Source organism: Oreochromis niloticus, linkage group LG18 (assembly GCF_001858045.2).
Source record: "Oreochromis niloticus isolate F11D_XX linkage group LG18, O_niloticus_UMD_NMBU, whole genome shotgun sequence".
Lineage (NCBI taxonomy): Eukaryota > Metazoa > Chordata > Actinopteri > Cichliformes > Cichlidae > Oreochromis > Oreochromis niloticus.
This window is the reverse complement of record NC_031982.2, coordinates 27,625,448-27,648,110: the sequence shown is the minus strand read 5'-3', so window position 1 is coordinate 27,648,110 and position 22,663 is coordinate 27,625,448. Positions and strand designations below refer to the sequence as shown.

Genomic DNA, 22,663 nt, shown 5'->3' with positions numbered 1-22,663 from the left:
AACTTCAAACTTTATCAATACTTCAGCCCTCGTTATCTCAACTTCATCCCTTCATTCCATTCAAATTATTTGTTTGACCTCCGAGTCTGTTTGTAGCGCTGCAGGGACAAAAAAGATCCAACACAAAACTGAAAATCCATTGTGTATTATCGGGTCTTATCATTCTGTAAATATTATGCATGTCACTTCATATCAGTAAACGCACACTGGAAGGAAAACAAACTACCAAACACTGATGAGATTGGATGAAGGTGGCAGATGCAGCAGCAGGGAGATTGAGGTGAATATTGATTTGCTCAGTGTGCTTAGCCGATAATCCACTCTGAATAGCCAGCAGGTCGCCACCGGCAGCCCGAAGCCGTGTATGTTTACCTCCAAATTATCAGGAAAGTACACTGGACTAAGTATGAAGGAGTGTTTGAATGAAAACATGTTGGTGTCATTTCACAAGGTGATTTTATTTATTTATTTTTTATATTTGATGAACAGCCATGAAGAATTTCCAACCGTATTCTTTAAAATCTATAAACGACTGTATAATAACTATTCGTATCAGCTCAGAGAATATGTAAGCATTAGCCACAACGATGCTGTACTCACTCCTGTGCACAGCTTTTTAATAAATCATAATCCTGCCAGGTCCCTATAGAATGTATTTAGTTTGGATTTATAATCCTTTTGTGCCTTTTGAATAAATCAAGTCTCGTCAGGTGCACCGCGCAGATGTATTAGCCCATCTACTTAGCTATGATTTAATAAGACACAGAGTTGTCTTCTTTAAATTCATACCCCATAATTCCATGAACAGTGTATTTATGAGCCTTAATTATTCCTTGTACTGCTTTATAAGGCAGCAAATTACATTGTTTCAATTAATAGCCCATGTTATTGCCTCCTGTCAGCCATAGGATTGCTTTTCCATTTTTCTTTATTGCCGTTTGTTGGTGTAAAATAGTTGCGCACAGCAGTTTCAAGTGAAGGATTTTTCCATTCATTCCAAGGAACATTTCACATTACTTGTTGTATTGCCTGCATTGAATAGATAAGCTATAGTTTATTGGTGCGCTGTGTCCATAAATTTGTGTTTTGCTTGCTGCGAGTGGTGCCATGACCAGGATCTGTATATCTGTTTTGCTTAATAGAAAAATTAGTGTAGCTCAGTTTGATTTGCTGAAATTTTACCCCACAATTAAATCATCTTTGTATTTGTTAACCTGACAGTATGAATCTGAGACCTTCCTGCCCTTAAACACAAATTTGTGCAGAAGCAAAAACAGTGGAAAAGCAACACATGTATGCAAGTTGAAGCAGCTTCAATAAGATGCTTCATACAGTATGAGATTTGCCAGTACAATATGAAGAATCGTATCAGCTGATATGGGTTGGAATAAAGATCCATCAAGTACCTGTTGAGCTAACGTGATGCTCAATTTATGAATTGTTAAAGTTATCACATTAATCAAAAAAAAGTCATGCATTCTATATGGATCCAGTTGATATGATGCAAAAATGAAAGCTTTGTTAAAGGTTTGAAATGAATGTCAGAAGACTGACATTCATTTAGCATCACTGCTAATGTGATATGAAGCCAAAGTCCAATGATTAAGTCCAGAAAAAGTGCATTGTGATAAATATTTAGAGCCTTGCAAATGTGTGGCGTGTGTCTCTGGCCTGTTTGTATTGCATTATTGTATTTATTTTATAAGTGTGTCATCATTCACACAGAGCAGAGGCTGCTGGCTTACTGTGCTACAGAGTTTGAATTTATCCTCACTACATTTCCTGAGCCTGCAGCTTGAGGGTTCTTTGTATTTTGAGCCACCTACACAACCTTTGATGATTGCTTTGATCCCACTAATTCTTTCCCACTTACTCCCCAGTGGTCACATACTGTATGCTTCAGCTGCAGAATGTACTTACCACTATGGTCTTGTGTAAAGAGCACAATTGTTCTTTTATATTCTTGCTGATGATGCTTGCGTTTATCTCCATCTGTCTTGTTTAGCTCCACAAATCATTCACTAATCATTTATTGAGGAATGATCTCACCAAGCATCGCCTTCAGTTTCTGTTAGTGTCCAAATTCTGATGGTTTTGTTTTTCAGACACGTCACATTTAGTTTCGTGTTACCTTTGTTACGCAAAACATGCATTCATAATGTTTATTACATGCTTTTAACATAACATGCTCTTACATTTTGAGTTCTCATTAAAAAAAATGATTCTTATTCTGTAAAATTTTCTCTCTATATATGCAGCCCTTTATACTAGTATCAGTATGATGTCTCACTTTCAACGCAGAGATTAAGTATTTTAGTAAATCATTTAGAATAACTGTCATTTTGAAAAGCTTTTAGGGAATATTTACCTCTGCACTCGTGTTGCTTTGGCAATAACTGCCTGTTTCAACCATATACAGTTTGTTGGCTTACATCAGAGGAGAGAGAGGAGTCTAGCAGAGCTCTGATTTATTGGTGTGAAAAGCTCCTGCTGCTAAACAATAGGAAGCTGTCAGCTTTGAACACGCAGAGCAAGGCTTTGCCTCGTCTGTGCTCTGAGGACAATAACGATTGAGCCCCGATCTTTGCAGAAGTGGGAGTTTGTCAGGTTTGAACTCTGGCTGTGCCATCACATTTGAAAGGATGGGATGCGTGTTTGCAAAAGTGGACATACATTTTTGATTTTTCTCCACTGTTTGTGTGCAACTAAGGTAAGTGTGGAAAGCATGAGCAACGCAAAGTCTAGTATAGGGAAGAAAATCTGCCTTCCTGCTCTCCCCCCCCCCCCTACAAATTCAGACATACAACCAGACACTGGTTCAGACAGTAATTCATCAAGGCTGCCAAACACACAGTCAGCAGCTGGAAGGATGTTATATAGACAGACTGATGAAAGTTATACCTTTAAATCAGCCTTCCACCTACAGCTTGTTGCCTCATTGTGTTTTCATCATTGTGTCATTTCATAAAAATAGTGTTGACAGTTTGAAGCCTCTGGGGAAGCAGAGGCGACATGTGGATCTGCTGCAGATGACAGGAGGAGGAGAAATAAAAACATACAGGCTTGTCAGCACACTTAGAATAAAACAAAGCCTGAGCCTGAAAGAAGACAGACACAGAAATCGATGTTGCATCATTGTTCTCGGGGAGCACGCTTAGGCCTTGATTGCTTGTGATATCAGCAATATAACCATTTCAACCCCTCGGGAAGATCTCTACACAGAAGGGTGGAAAGTAAAGATAATGGCGCTTAACTTTTGTGATTTCAGGGGGTACAGCATCCAGGCAGAAGGGCTTCCGCGGCTGTATCCGCTCTCTGCAGCTGAACGGTGTCACTCTGGACCTGGAGGAGAGGGCGAAGATAACACCAGGCGTTCAACCCGGCTGCCCGGGTCACTGCAGCAGCTACGGCTCGCTCTGCCAGAACCATGGCCTCTGTATGGAGAGAGCTAATGGCTTTCACTGTGACTGTAGCCTGTCAGCGTACACCGGAGTCTTCTGCCAAACAGGTACACACACAGTGTAGCGAGAGTCATACTTTAAAAATGTCTGGATGCTGTAAAGATGTTGTTTAGCTGAGGGAGCTCATCGTCGCAGGCGCTAACAAATAGCCACAAATTATTTCACTTGCAACGTTATCAAATATGTATAAAGAAGTAGGTGGTAGAAATCCTTGAAGTTCTTAGTGTAGTGGAGTGGAAGAGAGCGAGTATGCCTCACAGATGATGCGAAAATACAAAAGAAGCAGTACTGTAGGGAGATCTCCCAACGACTCGCTGCTGAGTTACATGGTGTAAACTAGAAAACTGGCACATCTTGGAGGTTTTTACAGAGGCTCTGTTAAAAAGTTCATCTTCTCAGCAAAACTCAGCAGGAAAGTTTTAGAAAAATCTAAAACCACAAATCAGACAAGAGGAAGTGACAGGAAGACTTTAACATTCTGTTGACAAAATTCTCACAAAGTGTTTCAGTCTTTGAAAAGCTGAAGCCATTAAAAGGTCATGTTTTCTTCTGAGTTGAGCAGCATTAATGGTTCCACCTGCCTTGATGTCTCTATAGGAGACCTGTTATAAACACTTTACAACATGCTGCACAGAGCCACTTAATGTGTCTGACCTCTTTCCTCGGCTTTACATTTAATTTCATAAGCTCTTATATCCCACAAGCCAAGGTTAAAGCTGTGGTTATGTGTCGGCTTGTGGTTGCTGCTGGAGGAGTCCTTGAGCCCAAGAATCAACTCTGTGTTTACATCCCTGTGAAGTCAGTTAGAACATACAGACATTCAAAGTTTCTATTTTTGTAAATAGAACTATAATAGGATGAATTATCATAATAATGAAACTCAAAATAAATGGATATGGTAATAAAAATAAATACAAATATTCAGAGTGGATGTTAAGGTTAAGGTAATCATCTTTATTGTTTCACAGAATCGTTTTTCTGCAGTTGACACTCGTTAAAAAGTATTCAAAGTATTTGATGTAAATTCATTGCATTAATGATGCATCTTCACATTGAACTTTATGTCTGGGTACAAACATTTCACTGAGTTCAGCGGGTTAAGAGGACTCTCCACCCCTCTTTCATTCCCGCTGCTGGCATCTACTCTCTTCAGCCTGCTAAAGCACCACAAGTGCGTTTGATTGCTTTGATTCATTAGTTGAATAGAGAACACATACAACTGTATTTAAAGTTGGAGCCAAACTTGTTAAACACTTTGGGTAATTAGTTTTTGTTTTTCTTCCCGTTCGTGTGGTGTTAAAAATGTATTTATTTATATATATTGAAACTGAGAGGCAACCTTAGCTATATGAATTGTACATTTTGTCATTTCTATCAGAGGAAAAACAACACAAGACGTACCAATGAGCTGCTCATGTACATGCAAATGTGTACAGTAGTGTGCAAATGTCTTGAGCCATCCCTCACTTCTTTACATTTTGCTTCCAATGAGCCAGACCTTCTTGTATTTTTTTTAAGGTGGTCATGATCAGAGGTTCTCCAGGCTTTCTAAAAATTCTTTCAAATCTCTTCTTTGGACATTGGCTGCTTTTTAAGTTTTTTTAGTCCAGTCCTTGTACCCTACCATTTTCAAAAGAATGTTTTTTTGTTTTGTTTTGTTTCTTTAGGTACTTCACACTGACCTACGAATCATACAGGCATAAATAAAAGGCAACTAGCTGAAGAGCTCAATCAGTGCTGTGTCTAAACGTAGTAGCTTAGCAGAGAACCTATTTTAAATTGTACCTTGTATAATTTGTTCCCACTTTTTTAGTTGAATCTATGAAAAATGTCAGAGATAACATGGCTGACAGGCAAAAAAAAAAAAAAATGTAATAATAATAGAGGTAGGTAGGTGCTATAACCTTTCTGTGGCTGCTTTTTTCCAGAGGTGTCAGCCAGCTTCAAGTCAGGAACGTCTGTCAGCTACACCTTCAAGGAGCCCTACGAGTTGAGCAGGAACAGCAGCGCTCTGCCGTCCTCCATCTACTCTGACATGACGCTCAGAGGAGAAAACGTCTCCCTGAGCTTCAGGACGAACCAGAGTCCAGCTCTGCTGCTCTACGTCAGCTCCTACTACAGAGAATACCTGGCTGTGCTCATCAACAAGCATGGTGAGGAGAACACCTGTCTTGCAGGAAGACAAAACTTTTAATTTTTCAAAAGTTTTTATACCTGATGACACATTTAAGAGGGCTTTTATTTCACCTTGCATTTCTTCTTCTCCATGTTCAGTTTGGTCTTCTCTCCTCTTCGTCCTTCAGACTTGAGGTTGAATGTCTTCTGTTATTTATGGACCAACTCTTTCACTCTCCAAATATTTTTCTGTAATTCTTTCTTGTTAATGATCCATCTTGTCCTTCGTTATGGATGTCACTTCTTTTAAATGCAACAATTTCAAACCTTAACCAAAAAAACTTTGTGGGGGAAAGTAAAAAACAGAGCCTTTCACCCAGTTTTTTTTATATCAAAGTTCTCCTCACCTCTTAGTCTTTCCCGTTCCCGTCATCTTGTCCACATATCAGGCTCTGCCCTCTCCTGCTTCTCTCAGTCTTCTCCTCCTCTTCTGCTTAGCAGCTTCAGAAGATCTAAAAGAATCTGTCAGATCTTTCCTCTCTCTGGATCCCTGACTACTCTACTACTGTCTACTCTACTGCCTTTTAACACGTCCAGCTGTTTCGTCTTTGAAAAAGTGCTGCAGGAGTAAGAATTTGGGTGGCAGTTTAGCGTGGACAGACCCTAAAATGTGGTGTCAAATTAATCCTATAAAAGTTGCAACAGAGGCACTTTGAATTTGGAATTACATTTTCAGCATCCAGCAATAAAATTGGCACTTTGCTGCTAGGTTAGCTATAGATGGATTTTTTTTTTCCTGCTGTTAATGCCCTGTTGTCCATCAGCTTTCTCTGAGTTATTAAGGCTTCATGCTGATCAGGGAGTTGACAGGTAAATGTGCTTAAAAGTGTCCAGTGAAATCCTTAAGAGCTTTCTCTTGTTCTGCTTATTTCTTTTGCTGCACTTAAACCTTCTTCAGCCAAAATCATAGATATTCATGATTAATCACTTAAGTCTTGCTTTCAAGAACTTTTGCATAAACCACGTTATCAGAAACGGCAGCTACGGGAATGAGCTTTAATACATCAAGTAATTATTCCTTTTTGGTAAATACACCTAATTAAAAGATGAACACAGTGAATCATGATTATGAAGTGTTTCTTATGGGATTATTTATAATTGAAAAATATTATTCTGATAACATGGATGCATTTGAAGGACAATATATAATTTCATATCCTTGGTTTTAATCTTAAAAGCCCCAAAGAAATAACGTTGCTTTATATAAATCCGCTCCTAATGCTCTGTATATTAGGAAAATTAATTAGATTTAGAGTTTTGTTATTGATAGGGAATTACCTCTTAATCCTCTTAAAATGGAAAGCTTTATTAACTCAGTGATGAATCCGAAAGATGCGAATCTAAGGTTATTTTTCTTAAGGATGTTTTTTCGTAAAGGTTATAGCACACACGGATGTTTTCATTAAGAGAAAGAAAGAAGTTTAATGTGGAAAAACTTTGTGTGTTTGTGTGATTAAGATAAGCTGGAGGTGAGATACAAGCTGGACAGCAGCAGAGACGCCGAAGTGCTGAGGAGCAAAGTGAGGAGCCTCACCAACGGACAGCTGCACACCGTCTCCATCAGGAGACTGACAGACTCTGTGTCTGTGCAGGTGAGGAAAACAACACAAATACTGTATAACTACATTTATGGTTTTACTTGTGTGCAATATACACTATAAAATACATGCATACAGTATATGACAAGGTGATCTGTGCTTCCTTAAATCTTCAAGAGACTACAAAAGCGGGGACTGCACGAGTGAGTAGAAAATAGTGAGGAGCATCTCACCTTACACACAAAATAACAATACTGTTCAATTTTAACAGCTTTGAAGAGACAGAAGAGTGGAATCTCTGCCGTTTCAACTCTTTTATTTTAGACTTCCACTTTAAAATAAAAGGTTACAATGTTTTTTTCACCACCAGATGGGGACAAAAAGCAGTATGCTCTAATCAATCAGGTTATTTTAAAGATTGATTGAATGTTTTGCAGTTCCTGCTTGAGCATTTATTCCCAGATATCCCACTGTGCTCTCACTGTTTTAAAACAGGAGTGTGAATAGGTACTGTTACAACTTACCCGTCAGTATTGGCCACTAAAACCCTGACTTACTTTTGCTTTTATTAACCTGAGTCTATTAACCCCGACACTTATACAGTGAAGAGCATTGGATGTTGTTTCGTTTATGGTCCATAGACTACCACAGAAAAGTTAATGTGCTCCCTTTTCTAGCCCCTGTAATTTAGCCGTTTCCATTCAGTTTCAAGATGAAGACCCTAAAAATAAATAAATACATAAATGTCATATTCTGTATTTAATATTTTCTATCTGTATGGTATGCTTCAAACATGGCATACACACAGCTTCTATTTGTCACAGATGCGATAACTTCACAGCTGTGCATAGGCTCCTTCCTTTACTTCCTTCACCATCAGTCAAAACATTGGAAAATGATCCTGAAACCACTGACGTAAAATGTATAGCACAGCAGTTTCTTTGGCAGTTCAAAACGATTTGTCTGAAACGAGTTTCCATTTGTCAAAAGTTTTTTACTTTTTAACTTAAATTATTTTCAAGTGGATCCAGTCACATCATGTCACTTCAGGAAGGCTCAATAACCCCTGTCTTAATTTAGTTTGAGGAAGGTCCAGTTATTACTGCAGAGCTATGGAAGGATAGCAGGGATAAACTACACATTAAAACAGCTCTGGATGAAATATAGATCAACTTCAAAATATCTAAATCTCATGAAAAGCGTTAACAACAGCCTCAGATGATATATGAGGTAAACTTAATCTAACTGGGAGCCAGCAGCCTGGACGTCTCTATAATTATCAACACCCTGAGATGAAATATAAGGTGACCTCGTCTTGATGCAGTTTGTCAAGACTCCAGTGAAATATGAGTTGCATCTCATCTTACCGGTTTCCATCACCTCCAATCGTTATATTGTTACAACATGCTTCAGGAACATCAGGTGACCTTCATCGATTGTCACCCAGCTGCTTCTTGATGGCCAGCAGTATAGACTCTCTAAAGTGGTCTCACAATTGAACACCATCATATCCTCTCCCCCTGAGCGAATGAAAGATGAAAAACTAAATCACCCTGGGCTGCTAATACATCATGCCCTCTCTTTCTGCGCTCTTATCAGATGGCCCAGTGTTTAGTTTCCTTTAGGTTTACTGACACACTCCATTAGATCCTTAAAATAGTACATCAAAGTTTGTCAGAGACAAAAAGATAAAGTTCTGGACTTGGGCGCCGTGTGTAAACACAAGGGACCTAACTGAGAGAGCAAAAGGTACTTCCTGTTCAATAGAACCAATCTAGGTTATAATATGTGGAAACCTACTGTAATTTCAGTGATATTATATCAGCTTAAGGCTATAAAAATGTACCTAGAGCTTATTTCATATCAGCAGAACTGCAAACTTCAAACCTGATTGGAGGTGCTTTCTTAACCAGTGATTGTTTTATCACCCTCTCCCTGCATAGGCATCCAAAGCAGGTAGTTAAAGTGGACAAACTCCCAGACTTCCTGCTTGTCTTTGAGTTTTCATAATTTTATTCAAAGCATGTTTAATAGCAACTTCAGTCATTTTTTTCCACTTGCCTCCACAATTTAATGTCAGCAATTATTGCAAGCAATTTTCAGGTTGGGTTGGAGAGACGATAAGGTGTTTGAGTCGGTGTAAAGTTTATTTGTGTCTATTTTTCACTAAAATTTGACTACAGGGACGTAGTATGTTTCTTTATTCTGTGTAAATGTCTATCTACTGAATTAAAAATATGTTTTCACACATCTTTTAAAAAACACAAATCCCTTGGAGGGTTGCATTAGGAAGGGCATCGAGTGTAAAATAATAATAATAACAATAATAATAATAATAATAATAATAATAATAATATCCTACTGTGGTGACCTCTTACAGATAAGAGAGCAGCAGAAAGAAGCAAGTAGAATGGTGTAAATGTAAAGATATGTGATTCATTGCAATAAATCACCCCTTTCTCTTTAGCCTTGTATGTGCCCTAGCTTCAATATAAAAATGTCAAAGGTCAGAGCTAGTATTTTTTTTTTTTTTTTGGTCTGTTCAGCGCTCCATCTATTTTCAGTCTCTTATCCACGTCTGCATCTGGGTCGTCTGCAGTTTAAGCAAAGATGCCCTGTCGTCCCATTCTCTGGGGGAACGTCTGGGTATGTGTCTTGGGTCTGTCCTCAGCCTCCTCCCAGTAAGAAATGCCTGGTCCACCTCAGCTGGCTCCTTTGTCGATGTGCAGGAGTAGCAGCTCTAATCTAAGCCCTTTCTCAATAACTGAGCTCTTTAGCTCATCTCTAAGGAAGAACCTTGTCACCCATGAAAAAAAAGCTCATTTCCACCACTTGTATCCATGACCTCATTCTTTTGGTGACAACTTGTGGCCGTGGCCAGGGTAGCAACGTAGATCAACCGGTAAATCTTACAGCTTTGCTTAATGTTCACCTCTCCTCACCTCAATAACAGCCATCTGTTAATCCTCCGCTCCCCTCTCCCCTCACTCATGAAGCTGTTCTGGGTCTGAACCAAAGATCATTATGAATACTTTTTCCATTTCTCCTAATAGGTCTTGTAAATACACTTCTTTATCTTAAAGCTCCAGCATGGTGTAACTATGACCTCAAGTAAATGTTACTTCAAACAGTAGATGTCTTGTTGAAGTAATCAGCATTTATAATGACTTACAAAAGTTTTTCTCTTTTTTCCCTTTGATGGAAACTTCAGTTATGATTTTGACTAGGTTTTCTTCTTCACGGCCACATGGTGAGATACTCTCTGTGGAGCTGCTCTAATTAAAATAATCTCCAGTGGTGAATTTCACTCTGGATGACTGAATGTTTTTAACTGCAAGTTTGGACTCTGTTGCTTATTCCTCCCTTTGAGCTGCTGAGATAAAGGGAAAGCTGAACATTAAAAAAAAAAAAAAAAAATCAAATTTAAAAAGGATGGAGCGCCAGATTCACATCACCGCTGACTGAAAAGTAATGACTGGCACGAAAGTAAAACTCACTGCGTCTAATAACTAGAATAGCTCACAGAACAATGTAATACTTTGCTCGTTTTTATGCCTAGGGCATTTTAAAATTTTAATTTGATCTCATTCCACTTCCAGCTGTTCATGTCCTAGTTGATGCACTTTCAACATTCAGTTTTCATTTTTCTTAATGGTTCTATTATTTCAAAAACTTTCCTTTTGTTTTTTTAATGATCAATTTGTATTCAGATCTTTTAATTTTCTGTGCTTTTATTTGTCTTAAATTATCCTGTATTGTATTCTACTTTACAAATTAAAAGTTGAACAAAAGCCGATTTATTTATTTATTTTTTTCAGATTGACCAAAATGCCAGAGAAGACTTCAACCTGACATCTGACGGGGAATTTAATGCCATCAAGTCGCTGGTGTTGGGCAGAGTGCACGGTGAGTGAGGACACAGTAAAAGCAGAGAGAAGGTCTTTTTAGTTAGGGAGCACTCAGACTCACATTCATTTGATAACAGCTCTGAGAAGTTTGGTGCCTGACTCTCAGCGTGAGCTTTCTTAGAAAAACTGACTGTAATAAATGGAACCAGAGCTGTTAGCAGGACAAAGTGATATTTTCATCTTAGTACTGAGTGCTCAGAAATGTTGAGTCAAGAAGTAAACAAAAGATATTTTAAGTAGTTTCTGGGTTTGGGGGAGGCACTCTGCAATCTTGGACCTTTGCAACAACTTTTTTCTGATATTCTGACTGAGTTGCAGATTACTCTAGAGCAGGAGTGTCAAACTCATTTTACACCACAGGCCACATATAGCCCACTTTGATCTTAAGCAGGCCAGTGAAGCTCCCCTTTCTGTCAGTGTAAAAAAGTAACATATTTAACTGTTTGTGTACATGATAAAGAAAACGCTGCTGTGACATAGAAAGAAACCTGTTAGCACCACTCTTTGGACTTAAATTGTAAAAAAAAAAAAGTGTAAAATGGCAGAAAAAGTTCTGGTAACTCATTGTCCGGATTTTCCAGGTTTTGTTTGTTTGTTTGTTCGTTTGTTTGCTGGGGGGGGAATCTGTTTACCTGCTTTTTAATCATTTGCTATTTTAGCTGTTTGGTGGTCGCTGAAATGATTTTGTGAGCTTTTAGCCGAGATTCTGATGTTTCTGTGGATCCCTCACATGTCTATATTTAAATAACAGATCTGGCGGTACATCCCATTAAACCAGATGTTCTCCCTCTTGTCCCCCAATACCGTGAGCATTGGGTTTCAACAAGTTAATTGTTTATTGCTTAATTACTTTGTGTAGTATGAAAAAGGGAGGTTTTTTATCACTAGGAAAAACTGTAAAACTTAAAACTGAAAATACAGTTAAACTTCCAATAATTGCAAGTTTTTGTTTTTAGCTTCCTGTGATTATGACTGGATTTAATCGAGCTGGATTGATCTGAACTGTATCATAAATGGAACTGGCACATTTCTGCCTTAATTTAAGATTTAAGTTCCTAGTGTTGATAAATCCATCCATCCGTTTTCTGCTGTTTATCTAGGGCTGTGTTGCGGGGGCAGCAGCCTTTTTTTTTGCAAAGGTCTTTACACAAACAGTTGCAACATCTTCCTCTGTGTGTCTGTATGTCTCTTACATATACGCATCACGTGACACAAGCCACGCAGTGAGCATAAAAATGACCTACGTAAGTGTTCCCAGGCTGAGAGAAGTTATCTCTCCGACATGTCCTCCTCCTCCTTCCTGTAGGACATACCTGGAACACATCACCCCCAAGAGGACTCCTAATCAAATGTCTGAACCACCACAGCTGGCCTCTTTCAATGTGGAGGAGTAGCAGCTCTACTCTGAGTCCCTCCCAAATGAGCCAGCTGTCTTTTCTTGATAAACTGAAAAAGAAAAATAATAGTTATTATTATATAATATAATCATTATATTATCTCTATCCAGTCCAGATCTTGTGTACCTTTGGACTGCTCCAGCACTGCTCATCCCTGGAGGTCTCATTCTGACTACTTGAATGTGCTTCTTCCACATAAGTTTTAAACTTTTAAATGGGAATCAGCTGTTTCTTTAGTGCATTGCTTTTTCCACTTCCACTCCAGTCCTGGGCAGAGACTTGAAACAGTGTTGGGGTGAATACAGTTTTTACAATTTTTAAAAAGCCAGTAATTTTTTCCCTCGGTGCTTCCATGAAAGATGGGCTAAGATATAAACTGTGAATAAGAGTCTGAGAGACCACAGGCTGCACTCACAGCTCTTTCATAAAAAAGAACAACTAACAGTGGAACAAAAATAGAACAATACATATTTTCATACCATGTATCAGAAATTTCCGTAAGTACTCTTAAGATATATCATGAAAGAAAATGACTTTAAAAATATAAATAAACTGATGTTGAAAGGAATCACTTTAGTAGGATGTAAGTAGTCAGTGTGAACTTCATTTCTTCATTTATTTAGCTAATGTTGGTGTATAGGAAAATCTCAGTCAATTACAGCAACTGTATTTAATAACAAAAGAGGTAAAGCACCAGTACTGTATATTGCAATAGACCTTAGTACAGCACACCAAGTTTTTAAAACTGTCATGTCAGCATGTTACCCTGCAGTCGAACTAGAGGAGGCAGAGAGTCAGATCAGGATCAGGAAAACATCAGGAAAGTAGATTCTCTGTCACTCCCCTTCAATCCTGTCATCCATCAGCCTAACTAATGGACCAGGAAGGAATACAGAAAGACAAAGTAGGGGGTGGGGGTGGGGATCACCTGAGAGGAGCTTCCAGGCTGCGGCAGTGTCTCCTGCTGCTCTCATCAACATGCAGATGTATGCTGGTTAAAACCACAGTCACCTCTCAGTCATCTGAACTGATAGTGATGCAGCTGCTTCCAGCATTAATGTGGGCTTCTGCAGCTGCTGTTTACACTGCTGTGAAGGAGCAGAGGTGATGATGGAGGGATTTAAGTCAATAAAATCAAGAGATAAAGCTGGAGAGTGTCTCATAATGTGATGGTTGCAGACTGAAAGCAGAATAACTGACTGTCTGCTATAACAGAGGTGAGTGAGTGTATGCTGATGCTCATATGATTGTATATGAAAGATGCACATGCAACCCATTGATTTGTCAAAATCAGTTTTGGTGCTTTAACTTCAGATTCACAGCATCATAAACTGCAGTTTGTGTACATTGTAAACAACAAAAAAGCAAGCTTTTAATACTGATGATCAGTGAAAGTCCACAAATTACAAGTCCTAAATAAATATCCAATCAAACAGGGCAAGATGGAAGGGATAGCAAACCATTAAGCCATAATGATTAGACAGGACTGTAACAGAGAAAGTTACACTAAGCAGAATGGCACAATAAATATAAAGACAGAGACAGAATTAATCACAGGAAACTGACTGAGGATTTGATACAGGAGGGTAACGAGCAACAGGTGAAGACAGACAAGACAGCGAGTCAGAGGAGATCGTGAAACACAAAACAAGATGCAAGAAAATTATCCAAATAAGACAGGAAATGACAAAAGAACCCAAATTAACACAGACAAGAAAACTCACACGAAAAACACAAAAAAGGAGACACTAATACAAAAATCTAAACCATAAAAACTGGAATAAAGGAAAGTAAGGATTCCGACCTAAGAACATGATCAATCCAATGGATCATTTCACACTATCCCCATCTTTGTCAGAGCCACAACAGACTGGGAGAGGTTGAAGTTACAAATAGGCCATAGCTAAGCTAACCACATTGCAAAGCATATTAGTCATCAGATATTTGCATTAAAAATGCTCTAAAGGATTGGTTTTTTTTTAAAGTCCAGTTTTGTGACCCAAATAAGTGGAAGTGACGTAGGAGACAACCACTTATCCACCCGTCAAAAGTGCTAGTGTTGGTCAAGTTAAAAAAAAAAAAGATCCATCCTATGGTTTGACTTAGGGAGCAACCAGCTGGAACAACCAAAATTGTTGTTGTAGACATGCCTTTTAAGTCAAAGGAATTTGCAAAGAAAAGCGTCTGGACTTCTTTGAGTTGCTTGAAGACGTTTCACCTCTCATCCGAGAAGTGTACAATTCCCAGTGTACTTCAGACCCAGCAACACACTCAGACAGAAACTGGTTCACCCGAAAGACAAAACTCCAAAACACAGACTTAACAACGTGGTGTATGCTGTACAGTGCAGCGAGGAATGCCCAGACCTCTACATTGGAGAGACCAAACAGCCACTTCACAAGCACATGGCACAACATAGAAGAGCCACCTCCACAGGACAAGACTCAGCAGTCCATCTGCATCTTAAGGATAAAGGTCACTCTTTTGAGGATGCCAATGTTCACATTTTGGACAGAGAGGACAGATGGTTTGAAAGAGGAGTGAAAGAGGCCATCTATGTCCACTGTGAGCGACCATCTTTGAACAGAGGCGGTGGTTTACGACACCAACTGTCTGCCATCTATAATCCAGTTTTGAGTTCCCTCCCCAGACGCCTTAACGCCCACTCACATCCTGGGCCATCTGACCTCAGGAATTCACATGACAAGGTGGGGCCAGGTTTCACAATGAGCTCACCCGAAACCCTGGCTGATTAGGTACCACACCCGCTTTCACACCTTGGCTCATGTGATTAGAGGATCACCAGGGGGTCCTTTGTCCCTCTTTGGGGGGGATACTCCCACTGGGTTTAAATCTGGGACTCTCGGCCATTTGACCTTAGAACTGAAGAAGCTTCTCGGATGAGAGGTGAAACGTCTTCAAGCAACTCAAAGAAGTCCAGACGCTTTTCTTTGCAAATTCCCTTGACTACGATGACCTGGATGACTGAGAACCTTCACAGACACATGCCTTTTAAATAGATATTAATGTAAATATGAGCATTTTTACATGGCCGTCACTATAACATGAGTAGAACTTTATTTTGAGCCCTGGAAATTGGGACTTTCAGGATTGAGCAGCAATTTGTGCCTTGCTGGTGCCATCACCCAGGTGAGCATACAATTCACCAACAGATAATCAGTAATGCAATCAACAAAACTGATTTGCTTAACCAGTTCAAGTTAACATATTGATAAAATGAACCAGGGAGAAAAGTGCAATCTGCCCTTCTGTCTGCATGCTGCCAGAATATAAATGGAAGATTTCTGTACTTTTAAAATAGTGTGTGCATGATAATCAGAAGATTGTAGCAACACACTAGCAACCTGTCCAGGTTGTACGCCGCCTGTCACCTTGTGATTGCCGAGACTGAGCCCCCCCCCAAAACTGGAAAAGCCTGGAAATATAATCAGATCACACTGCACCTGCACTTCTGCATGCTGAAATTATTCAGTGTGTGGTAGTTTCCACAGACATGGATTTAACTAATAAATGTGTCTCTGTTAACCCTCAGAAAACTGGCTTCGCTATTACTAATGAACAATGGTACATGCATTCATAATATTTAATTGGAAGATTATACAGCAAATAATATACTTCATTATAAAACCTGCATCCTGAATGTTACTCTTTCTCTATAAATATAATTATTACTAATGGCCCACTCAGGCACTGTAGTTTGTGTATGAATGTTGGTGTTCGTTTTGATGTATGCAGTGTTTTGTTGTGCATAATGTTTTGTTTGCCTTCGATAAGTTGTATTGTTTCTTACCACTTAATATTTCCGATGTCTTCCTTATTTCCTTCTCTTCATTTTTATTGTGTCTCAGTTTCTTCCGTTTTTTCTTCTTTTGTTTTACATCTGAACTCTTTACCCTCCCTTTTTTCTCCTCTTGTGTCTTGTCAGTAATTTATTATGTATATGTTTTATTTACATCCTGTTTCTCCCATGCAAGTCATTAGTCTGTTTTCATACCCATCTACAAACCTCTGTTCAGTCACTGTGCATATTGACAGTTTTTTACTTCACAAATTTGGGGATTATTTACTTACTTTTTCTTAACTTTATCCATTTTGTTATTTGCTCTTTGAGGCCAGCTCCTGTGCCCTGCCTTTGGATCCTCACTCATTTTCTCTCTCCAGAGTCTGATGACCTGGATGCAGACCTGTCCAGGTTGGCTTCCCTTGGTTTTACAGGCTGCCTGTCAGTTGTCCACTTTAACACCATCAGCCCTCTGAAAGAAGCTCTGCTCCGCCCTGACTCCAGCCCCGTCATCATCACTGGACCTTTAGCTCAGTCCAACTGCGGCTCTGCAGCTTCAGCCAATCCCTACTCAGCTGAGAACACACACCACCTGTCAGGTGAGAAAAGGAGGAGACACCTGACTTTTTATTATGTTTTTTATCTTTGAAAATATAAATATGTTACATTTATTAAAAGTTTTGGCTGAACCTCTACACGGTTTCTTGCAAAAAATTAAATAAAAATGTCTCATCTTTGTTTCAAAACTAGAGCTACTGTGTGGAAAATCAATGGAACACACTGAAATAATAGTAGCACCTTGTACTTTATTCCAGTTTTTTTACAAGTATTGTTCTCCACCCTTTCTCCTGATGTGCAGTTTTATATTTGTTTTAATATTTTATCAATAGATACAGTTTTAGAAGAAGGGATTTGTTCCAGTTTGCATCTTAAGTAGACATCTAAACTGAGCCAGCCAGTTTGGCAGAATATAAGCCGCACCCAGTACAGCTGATAACAGTGACTGTGCAGTGTCGTAACTGAGACACTTTCATGCATCTCTGAGTTAGCGTGTCAGATGTAAAGCCTTTAAATGAAAACGTACCATCTTTTTTGTTTATGCTAACACTTCAACTCCACAGGAGCTAGGTCAACAATGCATTTCATCTTCATAATATCAAAATATTTACTTCTCAGGACAGACGTTGAAGGCCAGTGTAACTGATTGTGCTACAACACACAGGCAAATTTAGTACAAAAACTATGATGCCAGGTAATGCAAAAACCAATCTGGCCAATGGGATTTGGAGTTGATTCTGTGATTACGGTGGCATACATCTCCTGCTGTCTTTCATTTTTGCGTTGAAACTGAATGAAAGCTGCTCTTCCAGCTCAGAAACGGCTCGTTAATTACGTGAAGTATGCTCCTTGTTTTGGGAGTCTAATGACAGTATGACTGATGATTTAATGAATTTGAGACACAGGAGATTCGTTTGGGATTTCCATCCTTTGGGTTCTTTCTAATCCAGTTTGCAACGCTTTACAGCAGTCACTTGTAGAGCTGAAGTAATCTTCCCTGGTCTGTTGTTTTGTGTGTGGGGGTTTTTCAGTCTCTGCTTTTCATTTCCGACTCTGATTTGATCTTATTTCTTTCTTTATTCTAATTTTGCCTCTTGTTGAGCTTCTTTCTTCTGGTGTGAATACTTTTGGCTGTTCTTCCTTGTTTTTATTCTTGGAGTCCTTTGGTTTTTCACATTCTTGTCCATAGCTTTCTCCACCTTTCTCTTTTCCTCTCTCTCTCCTGTAGACCAGTCTGGTTCAGTGGGTTCGGGTGAACCCTTAGTCAATTCCATCAGGACTGACTCGGCCCTAATTGGAGGTACTAAACTGCTTTACCTTCGTATCTTCTTCACTGGACTTTACTTATAGCCATTTTCCACTCGTGCAGTGCTGGTGTGCAGGCAGTTACGCCTCGTTACCTACATTTCAAGAGATATATGCAACATTATCAGCAGAGATTTGGTCATTTTTGTGTGAGGAGGATGACAGCAGACAGTAACTGGCCTGTATTTGTGATTTGCTGGTGATTTTTTTTAAGCAACAACAAAATTGCTTGGCTTAAAGATAGAACTCCTGACATCAGTGTCTGTGTTATTTTTGGTGGAAAATTGGACACCAGCACTGCTTCGGTGGAAAATAGTTGTTTGTCATGTCAATCTTATTGCCCTTGACTAAAAATAATGACATTTCATGTGCTTTTCTGGTGCCTTTTATTTAAAAAAAGTGATGAGTTCAAGCTTTGTTTGTACGAATAAAGTTGTGGAGAGAGGTTGAACTCCAAGAAAGAGTAAAGTGGTGTGCCAGGCAGGAGTCCATTTAAAACTTTGCTGCTCTGCCAGCACGGATTGATTCAAAGTGAAGACTGAAAAGGTTCAATCTATAATTGTGCAGATAGAAAAGGTGAGACTCAGAGAAAAGTCATTTAAAACTGTCCATTAAACCATCCAGTACACAAAGGGCAGCCCACCTAATTAAACCAATGTAGGGATGATTTGCTGATGGGAAAACTTTTTCTGCTCTTATCTTAAAACCTCTGGTCACTTTATAATGTAATGTAGTATGAAATTGATTTCAGATGGATTCTGGGATGCCAATTAAATGAAACCTGCTCTCGTATTCCCAAATGTGCTCAACAGAGCAGAAGAGCATGATGGCTTCAAAAGATTTAAACTGGTATTTAATGTTCTCTAAAGTGCGATTTGCAAGATAATCAAAACATTTAGAGATGGTACTACGAGGGGAAGAGTTTGCTTCCGATCCATACATCAGCTACAATAACATCAGAACATTCATTCACATTGAAATCTGAAAGGTGATATCTGATATGTTATAAAATCCTTTTACCTTACAGGTGTCATTGCAGTAGTCATCTTTGTGATTGTGACTGCACTGGCGATAACGGCCAGATTCCTCTACCGGAGAAAGGATACATATCGTAACAAGGAAGTGAAGGGAGTCAAACAGGAGGACAGCCAAGACTTTCCTTTTAACAACCAGGCTGACTCCCAGAATCTCTCCACTGAAAACCCAAAGGAGTATTTCATTTAACTGGAGGCCCGATGACCTGATGTGCTGCTGGGCTTTTGGAGCCGAAGCTGCAGACAGACGCATCTTGACACGCCTTGGGACTTTGCAGTGCACTCGAGAGCCACTCAGACACTTCTCTGACAGAGGTGGCTCTGCAGCATGTGAAAAGCAAAGAAGAACAATTTTCACAGTGTTGTCTTTCTGTTGCTTAATGTAAAATGTGAATACACTGATGCAACAGCGTTGGACTTTGAGGGTGTTGATATACTTGTTCAAGCAACTGTAAATATTCAGCAATGTAAAACACTGAATAATGTCTTTGTAACAATCTGGCTAATGTTGAAATGTTGGAAATAATGGAGGTAACAGTATTTTTATTGTGCATGGGCAGGGAGAGTGTGAAGCTGTCTTCTGTTTGGATTTCACCTGGAGAAAGATGGGGATAAACTCCAAACTGCCTGCGAGACATTTGCCTGCATTTCAAATAATCCAACAAAAGCCATCCATGGATATTTTATATTTACCTTTTTCATGTTTCCAACTATTCTTCCCAGTAACTGGCTGTTTTTAACCCCTTCTCGAGTTTTCATTAACGTTTGTGAGGTCAGTGGTCTAAATATACAGTATATGCGAATTACATCCGTAGAAATTATTCCACATCACACAAACGCATTCCAAAGTTATGAGTTTAATCACTGTTAACAGAAAATGTGTATCCTGACAATAAGAAAGCAATGTTACCACAAAGGTCGTCGTTGTCTTAGTGATTCAGGTGATGGTTCGTTGTAGGTTTTTTCACTCACTGTTCAGCCATTAGGCCCAAAGCTTTGTGTTCACTGTCACCACTCAAAGCATCATCTTTGGTGTCAGTAGGCAGCTGTATTCACAAAAAAGGCCCACTCCATTGTACATAGGACGGTAGGACGTTCTGATGGCCAAATCACACTATCAAAACGTGCTTCCTGCTTGTATTTATTTAGGTAGGACAAGGTTTACGCTGTACACCAGTTTACAGAAGTACTAAATCAAGACTTGAAATATGACTTTAATTGAGAGTATTTTTGCACAAAAAAACATAACGCATGTCATCTTGAAAAGTTAACAAATTGACAACAGCTTAAGGAAAAACAAGTATCCACTGTAATAAGAAGTAAAACATATAATACTAACCTTTTTTGCACGCACGAGATCGGGGTAGGATCAAAGAATAGGCGTGTACTATTAACACCTAAAACATGGCCGTTTTGAGTAGTGCGCATACACAGTAACAACAAGTAGGACAGCTTGATAGGTAGGGTGTTTTGCCAGAACACCGGCTCAAACATCAGGCTCAGTGTGTAATGTAACGGATCATTTAGCAGCAAAAGAGCCAAATATCTTCTTACGAGTTCTTCTTATGAGACCAAACCAGAACTAAAAAGATTTCCCAAGTTGTTACACCGTCAGTACAGGATATGTACTACAGACATGCCTGGTCACCAGTGTGCAATCATCATTTAAGCAAGAGATAAAATTGACTAGTTTGCTAGTCTAAAGATTTATTTAATTACATTGTGACACTGACTATTTGCTATGTTATACATGGCAGTGTGTCTGATTAGTTTGCTGAGTTTTTCTAACTGTAGGATCAGTAGCTTTGATTTTTTTCCAGTCCAGTATCCACATCTTGGTACAGAATATGGTTCTAATTAATTCTGAGAAATATGAAGGTCCAAAACACAGACACTCTTTTTATTTTAGTATATTTTTTAAATCTTCAGCAAAGCAGTCGTGGTTTGTATGGCTGTCATCTGTTGGCTGTCTTGTTTGTTTATTTATAACTTCCATTCACAGAAAGAGAGAGACCGATAGGGGAGCAGCCGTGTGTCAGGGCTGCAGTCCTGGGATGTGGTTGGTTATATAATAGGAGCTGGAATGATGAACTCTCAATACAGTAGTTAAAGTACACTAGTACATTTTTTTCTGGGAAAGGCTGTGCACAATGGTATCCAAAATGTGTTTTTTTATTCAAGTCTTAATATTATGACCCTAAAGATACATTCTCTAATTGATATGTAAGTTCAAATGATGTGGACAGTCATCAAAGTCAGATGAATTTTTATATAATTTCAGTATAATTTCAGTCTGACACTTTACTTCTGAAACTTTAAAACGGGTGTGCTGAGTCAACTAACCTTCTACGATGGGATGGAAATCAGTTCTTTTGTTCAGTGTAGCTCAAGAAATTCCTCATGACAAAAAGAAAAATCATAAATAGAAGCCTTACTAACTTCACTGGATACTTCATAATAGTATGACTTCTTCCCTGTAAATTTTCTGGTGTTATTTTGATGGATTCTCATATTAAACATGGCTGCCAAAGATTGAAATAGTCTGTCTCTGAGAGACAAAAGCTCACAATTAAGACTTCTGCAAACAGTAGGTTTCAGGCAGTTTCCTACTCATGGCTCTGTGTGACAACAAAGATGGGGGAAATCCCTTATATTGTCATCGCATACAGTAGTGATGTGCATAGATGCCCTGCTGGTCAAATCTTCTGTTTATGAGCAACAGGAATCCAAAAGTGTGGGCGGTGTAGTGGTTAGCACTGTGCCCTCACAAGCCCTGGGTTTAAGTCCCGACTGGGGCTTTTCTGTGTGCAGGTTTTATATTCTTTCCAGGTACTCCGGCTTCCTCCCACAGTCATGGGGTGAGGTCACTATGGCAGCTGAGATAGGCTCTGGGATCTTGACTTGAAGGAGTGGTATAAGATGGATTGAGGAAATCAAAAGAAAGTCAGTTTAAAGTAGTAGTTAAAACACCTCATTTCAGACAGGATGAACCGAGTCCCTTTATAAAGGTAAATTATTTCAAACTGTTAATCATGCAAAGCTTTAGTAGGTCCAAGAATTTTAAAAGAGCTGAAAATTTGTATAATAGGGCCCCTTTAATCATAAAAAGACAGCACTAACAGGAAACAAATAAAAACCTTGATCATTGCTAGACTGCTATCACATGTGCAGTTTACTTAAAAAGTCTTTGCATCCTCCTCACTTTGCTGGCTCCACTTAAAAGTTTTCTCCTCCCTGCTGCCTACTGCCTGCTGGGAGCTTCCTCACTCAGCTCCCTTAATGTCTTTGAACAGTGAAGCTTTTAACACCGACAGTGGCACCGACTCTCTAACAGTGTGTCTGTCTGTCACCTCGCTCCGTACATGCAGAGGCAGTTAATGTGTTTTGGAAATGCTAATCTGCTTTGAGCTGACAGGTGGATTGTGATTCGATATAAAGCAGAGGGAGATGAGGAGAATCAGACAAAGATAATCTGGGAGACACTG

The 22,663-nt window shown here is 39.1% G+C and overlaps 1 protein-coding gene across 2 annotated transcripts in view; it reads left to right on the top strand.

Moving 5' to 3' along the window:
- Positions 1 to 20,094, top strand: part of LOC100701557 (contactin-associated protein-like 4) — a 115,265-nt gene extending 95,171 nt beyond the window's left edge. The window contains exons 18-24 of one of the 2 annotated variants that reach the window (XM_005476773.4): positions 3,269 to 3,508; positions 5,390 to 5,614; positions 7,095 to 7,228; positions 10,993 to 11,080; positions 16,662 to 16,880; positions 18,068 to 18,139; positions 19,172 to 20,094. In XM_005476773.4, coding sequence (XP_005476830.1) covers positions 3,269 to 3,508; positions 5,390 to 5,614; positions 7,095 to 7,228; positions 10,993 to 11,080; positions 16,662 to 16,880; positions 18,068 to 18,139; positions 19,172 to 19,368 — 1,175 coding nt within the window. In that variant the 3' untranslated portion in view covers positions 19,369 to 20,094. The remainder of the gene's footprint in view (positions 1 to 3,268; positions 3,509 to 5,389; positions 5,615 to 7,094; positions 7,229 to 10,992; positions 11,081 to 16,661; positions 16,881 to 18,067; positions 18,140 to 19,171) is intronic. The other variant, XM_005476774.4, reaches the window with a different exon arrangement.
- Positions 20,095 to 22,663: the final 2,569 nt, after the last annotated feature.